This window comes from Syngnathoides biaculeatus, chromosome 9, assembly GCF_019802595.1.
Source record: "Syngnathoides biaculeatus isolate LvHL_M chromosome 9, ASM1980259v1, whole genome shotgun sequence".
NCBI lineage: Eukaryota > Metazoa > Chordata > Actinopteri > Syngnathiformes > Syngnathidae > Syngnathoides > Syngnathoides biaculeatus.
In genome coordinates this window covers 10,042,322-10,052,378 of record NC_084648.1, presented here as the reverse complement: position 1 = coordinate 10,052,378, position 10,057 = coordinate 10,042,322, and the positions used below count along the sequence as shown (strand labels likewise).

The 10,057-nt window shown below is 41.9% G+C and overlaps 1 protein-coding gene across 4 annotated transcripts; it reads left to right on the top strand.

The window, feature by feature from the left end:
* The first annotated feature begins 2,597 nt into the window (after positions 1-2,597).
* LOC133505720 (aspartate aminotransferase, cytoplasmic-like) lies at positions 2,598-9,987 on the top strand. Of its 4 annotated transcripts, XM_061829109.1 has the most exons (7): positions 4,107-4,776; positions 5,684-5,798; positions 5,881-5,993; positions 6,193-6,297; positions 6,392-6,530; positions 7,171-7,282; positions 7,835-9,987. In XM_061829109.1, the coding sequence occupies exons 2-6, from the start codon at positions 5,768-5,770 to the stop codon at positions 7,236-7,238; spliced, it is 456 nt and encodes a 151-aa protein (XP_061685093.1). In that variant the 5' UTR covers positions 4,107-4,776; positions 5,684-5,767; the 3' UTR covers positions 7,239-7,282; positions 7,835-9,987. The 4 variants fall into 4 exon arrangements, with proteins under 4 accessions (XP_061685089.1, XP_061685093.1, XP_061685092.1 ...); XM_061829105.1 differs by adding an exon at positions 2,598-3,636 and having other exon boundaries at positions 4,667-4,776; positions 6,392-9,987; XM_061829108.1 differs by having other exon boundaries at positions 7,171-9,987.
* The last annotated feature ends 70 nt before the right edge of the window (positions 9,988-10,057 follow it).

Sequence of the window (10,057 nt, the reverse complement as noted above, 5' to 3'; positions counted from 1 at the left end):
TAAACAACACGGAGAGTATACAAACTGTAGTGTGCTATACTGCATAAGTATTTTTCCTGTCAGAAGAATGGCTGCTGGCAATAGTTTTCACAAATCAGATGTGGCCTCTGCGGATGGAAAAATATTTTAAATGTACGTAGTTCATTTTCGGTTGTTCCTTTTTCTGACACCAAACATTTGGTCGCACTGAAGTGTATTCATTTTTTTTATTTGATCTGTTATAAACAGTATTATTTTTGAAATTATTTTATTGTATTTTTATTTTTCTTCTCAGGCATAAGAGTCTGGGATTGTATTTGTATTTATTACTTTTTTCCTTTTCTTTAGGTGGTGCATTTTATTCATATTTTGATTTTTACATCAGTTTCAGAATCATTTTTTTTCTTGATTTGAGTTCTAAAAATCCACCAGATTATTTATTTTATTTTACAGTGTTATTTTATTTTCCTCATTCTTTTTTTTTATAAGTCCAGCCATGCAGTTCTTTTATTTTTCATTATTTTCTCTCTGCAGGTTAATTCTGGAACGATTTTAGGAATTTGTTTTTTATTTCTCGAATTCAATTTATTACTTTATTTATGATTTATTATTTATCATTTTTAAACTATGTATTATATAATTTGACCGACGTATGTTCTTTTAAATGATTTAATTCATCTACGATTTTCCTCACGAGTTTCTGTTGTGTGGTATATTTATTTAATTTCATATTATTTCAATCATTTCTCCTCTCTCTCTTTTTAGCTGTATGTGTTGTATTTCTTTTTTCAATATAATAATTTGTCAAGCGTATTTATTTCATTTGTGATGTATTTATTTTTCTCAATTTTTTAAATCATTTCACAATCTCATTCTTTTATTTCGCACGATTTTATTCGCGCTTTCTCTCTTTCTTACGAACTTTTGTCGTTATTTGATTTACAATTCATTTTAAATAATCTTTATCTTAGTTCTGAATTCTTCTTCCGGCTGCCAAAAAGATCCCGTTTGATCACTTGGATGCAGACAAACGCTGGAGGGTTGCAGCAACTTTGCACCCACCGACGAACTAAAATCTCCTGGCGCCGTTTTCACAGCCTCGGGTCCGTGTTGTGCTGACGCGTCCGCACGGCAACACGGACCGCTTTCTGCCGCAGATCGCACGCACGCACGCACGCACACGCTAGCGTAAATCAGCGTGTTGACATGTTGTTGCGCGCTGACTGCTGATGGGAGGAAGCTCAGCAGGATGACAAAGTGCAGACCTCCTCCCCAGCCGGCGCTGCCTCGCCTCCAGCAACACACTTCATTTCAGAAAACGTCCTCTTGGGTAGCTTCCTTTTACCGCGGGATGGCAAAAGTTGCACCCCCCCCCCCTCTCCGCATCTTTACAAAATTTATTCTGAGCGATACCATCAGAAATTGCCGTGATACTTTGACTTATGGATGCAAAAATTATTTATTTCTCACAAATGTAACAAATGTATTGTCCCCAAAAAGCACTTCCGCCCTGCAAGTGTTTGTGACCACATTTTTTGTGTATCTAAATGTGCCAGTTATTTAATTTAAGTTACAGGTGTCAAAGTAGTGGACCGTGGGCCACCTCCGGCCCACCACATCCTTTTATGTGGCCCACGGAGGCAAATCAAAATTGATAATTAGGTTCTGGTGTGGCGGCACGTTGGAGCAACTGGAAAAGCGTTGGCCTCACAGTTCTGAGGACCTGGGTTCAATCCCACCCCTCCCTATAGTTTGCATGTTCTCACCGTGCCTGCGTGGGTTTTCTCCAGATCTCAGAAACATGCACAATGGCTTAATTGAAGGATCTAAATTGCCCCTAGGTGTGATTGTGAGTGCGGCTGTTTGTCTCAATGTGCCCTCCGATTGGCTGGCAACCAGTTCAGGGTGTACCCAGCCTCCTACCCGTTGACAGATGGGATGGGCTCCAGCACTCCTGTGACCCTTGTGAGGATAAGGGGCTAAGAAAATGGATGGATGCATGGATGGATGGATGAATGTTCTGGTGTGACAACATTGAGATATTTGCAAGCACTTCTTTGTTACCGATCCCCCTTTGCCGTCGTGATGTGGCATCTATATGAACAATTGCAAACTTTTTTGGGTGTCAATTTGATTTTTTTTTATTAGACTGATACTTTTCATTGATTATTTAATTTCTTTTTTCCAAAGGGCAAAGGGACTGACCGAACCAGGTGATAGAACCATTTCTTTTTGGCTTTTGTTTTTGTTTTTTGGAGGAGCTCAGAATTAGGCTCTGCAGCCAAAATGTTAATGGAGCTTAAATGTTTTTTTTTAAGGATGTAAACACTCTTGAGCTGTCACTCGTCTTCTTTTTCTTTGTCGTTTCACTCTCCCAAAAAAAAAAAAAAAAGACGTTGTGCAGATCCAATTTCAAAGACCAAGATTATGGAGTCCTTTTGGGCCTTGAGAATCAGAAAAGCAAAAACAAAAAAAAGAAGATTCCAATCCTTTACTTAATTTCTGTTTATTACTTTATTACTGCTTTGTCATTAGTAGTGGTGAACCTTTCCATTATCTAAAGTTGTGGGAATGATGGCTTTTTGGTACCCTTTTTGTTAGACTATTGATTAGAGCAGGACATTTTCTTAAGGGGGTGGTACAGTGGTCTGCTGGGAAGCGTTGGCCTCACAGTTCTGAGGACTGGGGTTCAAATCCCGGCCCCCCCTGTTTGGAGTTAGCATGTTCTCCCCGTCCCTGCGTGGGTTTTCTCTGGGAACTCCAGTTTCCTTGCACATCCCAAAAACATGCAACATTAATTGGACACACTAAATTGCCCCTAGGTGTCAAACTCAAGGCCTGGGGGCCACATCCGGCCCACCACATCATTTTATGTGGCCCGCAAAGGCAAAATACGTGTCAACGTCAATGATTCTTGCGAAAATCTGTACTAAATTTCAGAGATCATAAATAACCTTGAGATATATGCATGCTTGATTTCTGATTTCAAAACTAGTTCATAAATTTCATGTGTGGGTTTCTTCCGGGCACTCCAGTGTCCTCGCACATCCCCAAAACATGCAACATTAATTGGACACTCTAAATTGCCCCGAGGTGTGATTGTGAGTGCGGTAGTTTTGTCTCTATGTGCCCTGCCATTCGCTGGTGACCAGTTCAGGGTGCACCCCACCTCTTGGCCATTGACAGCTGGTATAGGGTCCAGCACTCCAGTGTGACCCTTGTGAGGATAAGCGGCTAAGGAAATGGATGGATGAAATATAAAAGATGTGACTTGGGTCCCCTTCGATTGCATAAAACCAGTTCAGGGTGCACCCCACCTCTCTCGAGTTATGGCTAGTTTCTATCACTAATATTTGAATCGTACGACAGAAAGCACGTGACTTCTTCGAAGGATCTATGTTAGCTTTGGATCTACATACTGTATCATCTGACCTGTTAGTCTTGTTTGTTTTGATTTTGAATGTTTAGGTTGACTACCCTCAAACAGGCTTGAGGGGGACAAGGAGTCTTAATGGATGTCCTCATGCGGACAAGGTGTGTGTGTACTCCGAGGTACTTAAGATGGCCGCAGCAGGCTGGAAGTGGAGGCCATTCGTCAAACACTTCAGCGCCTCTGACAAGCCAGGAAACGCACCTGAATGTTTATTTTGACACGCGGTAATTTACGCCTTCCTTCATTTGTTTCACCGTTGCATCAGAATTATAAACAGCCCGATGACAATTTCAATAGAAAGACAATCTATAATGACATTCTTATTATCCTGTTGACATGTTTGCTGTAGTCAGTGTGATGTGGCGTTTTGAGGAGCCACTTTTCCGAGAGGAGGTTTAGTACTTATGTGTAGAGGTAAATACAGTACTATGTATTTCCATAATTTCTGTGGGAGTTGAAAAACTTCTCAAACATTTTTTCTTTTTTTTTTTGGGTATAGGGAGAAATAAAGTAAATCAATGAAGGCTTTGGCGGGGGAGACAACTGGAAAATCAATTTTGACGTCGTCTTTTCTATTTAAAAAGTAGGGAAAAGGTCGGTTAAAATTGTAAATCAAATTTTTATGAAAAAAAACCAACCTTTTTGTGAGTTCTTTTTTTTTTTAGCTACTTGAAATGAGCTAAATACTAGAAAAAGCTCTCGGTGTGATCCAGACATGTTTTACAAAAACATTGATAAACATTCAGGATTGTTCCATGAATACCTCTCTGACAGTGTCAATAAAACTACACTTAAACCCACAAACACACACACACACGAAAAACAGAATATATTTGATTGTATTTAATAAAGCGTAAACGCAACGTGAATGTGATAGCTTGCGGGCTGACACTGACATGTTGTGGGCAGACATTGTTACTGCGCTTCTTATGCAAAAGTAGAAATACTCTCACACACACACACACAAATTCTCAATCACTCGTATTAAAATGTGACAATGTAACATTTAACTATCGATCGATAGCTCACATTTTAATGCAAAACGCTCAATTTGAATTGAACTACTGTACACAACTTCCTGGTTGGGGTTCCATTGGTTGCAGGATAATACGTCACATTGTTAGGCGTCGTCTCATTGGCTGCCGCACAGACACCTTTTCCTCAAGGCTGCCCGAGTGAAGCAGCCGTGAAAGTGAATCTGGTGCCCGGCTAACTTTCTGCCTACATCCCAGTCTTCTTTCTCCCTCTCCGCAGCTATGTCCGTCTTCGGTGACGCCCCGCAGGCGCCCCCGGTGCCTGTCATCACGCTGTCCGCCGACTTCCGTTACGACAGCCACCCGCACAGGTGAACCTCGGCGTCGGAGGTGAGTGGAGCTAACGATGCTAAAAGCTAACTGGTCCAGTTCAAAGATCCTGGCCGTGCTGAGTTCAAGTGTCATCTGGCAAAGTCCATAAAGTCTGTCGAACAGTCTGATAAGATTGTGTTCAGTGACAATACAGGCACCAAACCTACCAAAAGTAGGAGAGTTGCTGCGGAAGCTTTTGTAACAATTCCTGTTGAATTAAGCTTTATCCAGCCATGTTTATTTTCGGACGGGAAAATGACGATCGTACTTGCGCTCTGTTTTGCTTCACACATTTATTAAACAGATTGGTCAAGGGTAACACTGCCCTCTGCAGGACATAAGGAGCAAGGGCATGACGTAGGCGAGCAAGCTAATGCGAGCGCTCGTGTTTGTGCGTAAACATGTTGCCGTTGTGTTGAACACATATTGACCAGAGTAGTGATTTGCAACCTAACCTTTTTTGAGAAATGAAGTACACGAGTATAAAAAGGCAATGTTGTGATCGAACCAGTTATCTTTGTTTATTTTTTTTTACGCGGTGATCAGCCCCAAAAATTCTCATCATGTAAAGCAAACTTTTAGCATGCTAGTATTTTAACCATTCTAAATGGAAATTATCCCTAACAACAGGACATGATGTTTAATTTTCGTCATTTTTCCTTATCACAGTTTGTATTGAGGTTGCTAACTTGTACTATGTCTGCAATTTAACTCTTAGCGTGATAGCGTTCAACACATCTTAGCAATTGGGAATTGGTTCCTAAAATAACATGTCCGCTTCATTACAATTTCATTTTTGGAGGGTGGCGGTCGGGGAGGGCTGTTGAAGTTAAAATAGTCGTAGTTATGTTATTACAATGTTATAGTGTTATCTATTACGTCATATATCTTATAGTTAGCGTGTGTGGTTCTGTTTCCATCTCAGGTGGGTGGAGTCGAAACTCTGGCTGGTACAGGCGGACCGAGGATTGGTGCCGAGTTCTGGTACAACGACGTCAACAACACGGCCATGCCCATTTATGTGCCTGCACCTACTTGGGGTATGTAGACGCTGACACACACACACATTGTAAACGTATCGCATGTTACTTTTATTGCATCTTTGTTTTTTTTTTATCTCAGGGAATCACAATGCTGTGTTTTCCGATGCTGGGTTCAACGACGTCCGTCCGTACCGCTACTGGGGCGCTATCGAGAGAGGCCTGGACCTTAGCGGCCTGCTGAATGATCTTGAGGTGACCTTGTTTTTAAAATTTTATGTCCTAACCTAGCAAATTCTTGGGTACGTTCCGCCGTTTCCTGGTGTTCCTTAATTCTCTCTGATACTCTTGAGTCAAAATACACAAAAACTGACAGCAAGTTAAAGATCTACTTGTTACCTTCCACCATCTTTTATCGTGTGTATAAATTGACTGTTATGTTGTGTTTGAACAGGAAACTCCGGAAGGTTCCATCTTCGCGCTTCTACACGTGCACCCACAACCCCACAGTTATTGGTCCAATCAGGACGAATGGAAGCAGATAACAGAGATCATGAAGGTGTCGTCACGTTTTATTCTGAATCATAGTTGAGTCACCTCTTTCCTGACCTCCTCCTCCTCTTCCTTCTTCTTCTTCTTCTCTTGGTCTCCAGACGAGGAATCTGTTTGTGTCCTTTGACCCGACCTACCAAGGCTTCGCCTCAGGCTCTTTGGAGAAAGACGCGTGGGCCAAGTCTCAGGGCTTTGAACTCTTTGTGGCTCAGTCCTACTCCAAGAACCTTGGACTCTACAGTGAGTACACTTCGTCGCTACTGAGGAAACAAGTCCAATCTTCTTCTTTCGGCTTGTCCCTTTCGGGGTCGCCACAGCGTGTCATCTCAGATGATATTTGGCACAATTTTTACGCCGGATGCATTTCCTGACGCAACCCTTCTCAGGGAATGGAGGCCCCAGTGGGATACGAACCCACAACCACTGGTTTACCAAACCAGTGCTCGAACCACTGAGCTACGGCGCCTCTCGCCCGCGGGCCCTGGCTCGCCCACACTACGTCAGTCGATTTTCGGGGAGGGCCCGGCAGGGGGTACGACGCTAGACCGCAGGTGTCAAACTATTTGGCCCATGAGGCAATTAAAAATAAATATTAGAGCTGGCCTGCCGGTCTTATAAGTATTAGACACGTGTTTGGTTCCATATTAAAAGGTTGATTTGTTCAGAATTGGCCCGCAGCTTTGTCCAATTTAAAATTTTGGCCCTCTGCGAATTTGAGTTTGACACCCCAGCGCTAGACCGTGAGTGGCACTTGATGGGGATTACGCGCTCACGTCGACCGGACGAAGTGATGCACACGTTTGGCACCGAGACCCGTAGTACGGCTGTCGGACCTGAGATATCAAAGTGTCGCATGCTGACGAGAGTCCGGAACCGACAGATATGCCCGTCACGTTCACCACAGCGATGGCCAGCGATACGGCATCCAGCTCCACCCGGCCCAAATGACCGCAGAACAAAGTGCTGACGACGCTCGCCGAAAGCACCGTCAGGTGAGTCAGGATCTGCGGAGTCGCACGTTCGGGTCAGGGCGCCGAACCTCAAGGCGGGATTTTTGGACTCTCGACGTCAGAGTTCCGTTTCAAGCTGTGGTTGCCGTTTTAATTTCACGTTTCAAATAAAAGTGGGGATTGCAAATGAAGGTTTGAAGCCTTTTTGAAGCTTCTGAGGAAAAACGGAGGCTGAACACGAGATCGTTACGACTTTGAAACCGTACCGAGCCGAGATTCGGTTCGAAAGCAAATGCGGCATCGGTTTCAATTCACGGGTCAGAGTTCAAAGTCTGGTTCGATATTAGCTGAAATCATAACCTTCCAATTTTGAGTAAGTCCAAAGTGACTGTTTCAAAAAAATCAAATGAGTGAAGTCACGTGTTGAGTTAAGCAAATTACTCGGCAGTTACCACAAGAGGTTCACAAATACAGGTCTCAGCCAAGCAAGTCCTAAAATTGGTGTCTTCAGTCCTATCTCAGGCAAGTCACATGACTCGAGTCCTCTCGCTCGCATCCTCGTCAAGAACAAAACAAATACATGTGTTCACTCAGACCCCTATGTGAGGGTGGGCAACCTGACGGTGGTGGCGCAAGACGGCGAAAACCTGGGCCCCATCCTCTCTAAGATGGAGAAGATCGTGAGGACCACCTGGTCCAGCCCGTCCTCGCAGGGGGCTCGCATCGTCAGTAAAACGCCCAACTGCCGCCAGCTCTTTGCAGAGTGATACGTTCACATTAGTTGTCCAAAAAAATAAAATGGGTACATGATCCTTAAAACAATCTGCAGGGCATTAATTTTTTTAGACAAACATGCCTGATTTGATAAATACAGTGATGCCTCGGTTCTCAACCACAATCCGTTCCAGAAAACGGTTCCAGGAGTGATTTCTTCGAAAACTGAATCGATGTTTCCCATTACAATGAATGGAAAAAGAAATAATGCGTTCCAAGCCTAAAAAAAATTGGCTTTTGAAAGTATTTTTTTTTAGCTTTTCCTGATAATAAATTGCCTAGTAGAAATACATGTATAGTTTAAATACTGTATATAATAAAATAATTGAAGAAATATATTTATTTTTTGCTTAAAATGTATGCTTTAGTAGTAGAGTACGCAAGGCTGGGAGTGCATTGCCGTGTCTGTAGTGACTCAGCCCCCAGCCTTGTCAACTTTTTTATTAACAAAAGTGCAGAATAACTTTAAACAAGAAACTTGCCTTCTTTGGAACCATGATTGGGGGTTAATACGGTTGTCCTCGATAAGAAGAAAAGCAACAGTCACTACAAGGACACGTCTGTGTACAGAGGCTGCGTTATACAGAATAACAAAAGTGCGCGGGTTGCGCCACGCACGTTATGTCATTTCCGTTTTTTTTTCCCGGGGGGCGTTCGAATTGACAACAAAACGCGTCGTGGGTGGGTCAGCTCCTTGCACCGCGCATTATGTTATTTCCCGGTTTTTTTTTTTTCGGCGGTGTGGGAATTCACGACAAAGCGCGTCGTGGGTCAGCTGGTCTGGCCGCGCGCAACATGTTATTTCTGGGTTTTGTCTGGCGTTCAAGTACCGATTTCCGTTCGAAAACAGAAGCAAAAAAAATCTTGAAATTTTCGTTCGAAAATGGGGACGTTCGAGAACCGAGGCTTTACTGTCCTAAACACCAACACCATACTGGCGTGCGTATTTAAGTCTAAAAATTAACAAAGAGAAAAATTGCCTCTTGTGTGATGTCACTTTAGTTTGTGCAAGCCTATTAACACTAGTGCACTCTTTATTACTGTTGATTAGCCTCACATCAATGTGGTTTGTTTGTGTTGAATAATTTCAACTATTGATTTCCGTCGTCTATGTCACACGGGTGCACGATTGTGTGCATGTTCGATGTAGGACTGTCGGTGCTTTATAATCTCCATTTTAAGTGCGTTGCTGCAATCTTTCGGCATTCATACCTAAAAAAAAAAAAAAAAAAAAAAACATCGTATAGTTTGGGATTAACAAGTGAGAAGTCTGTTGAAACTCCGGTGTTTGCATCCAAACGCTTGCAGAGAACGTGAATGAAAAATGGACAGACACTGTATCAGTAATTGTAAGGTTGACGCTTGTGAGGTGGTGAAACTCTCCTGCGTCATTCTTTTTTTTTTTTTTTTTTTTTTTTACTGGGACTCATACACAGAAGAAAATATATATAAAAGATAATGGCTATTTTTTTTTAAGTTTAAATACATTGGATAATACAGTATCTAAAGAATTTCCGTTTGTTGGGAAAAATAGAAAAGTACTTTTATTTAGAATGTTTTGGTTTCATGTTTAACTCATCTGAGCTATGCCATTGCACTTCAGACTATGTCTGACAACTAATTTCTATCGTAAACCTGCTTCCCTTTTTTTTTCTAGTTTGAGAGTTGACGGTTCTTAAGCAGTGATTATTTAACTTTATTCTGTACAGAACTCTGAAACTGTAACAAATTACAACAAACTTTTTGTTTTTTCAAACATAATAAAAAGAATATTCTCGCTGATCATAATCACTGGTTTGTTATTGTTTTTTTTTTTTTTTTATGTGATCCTTTCCAGCCTTGAGAAATTTTTACCAAAACACCTAACTCATTAGTCACCAGTTCTTAAGATTCAAATGAACTTACTTCTAGAAACATATCATAGTTATCACAAAAATATATCAGAGTTTTGAGGACCAGGCGATCAGTCCCGGTCGTTTTATATATTTATTTTAACTTCTGACAACATAATTCCTTTGGATAAAAGAAACGGAAAACGGTCAG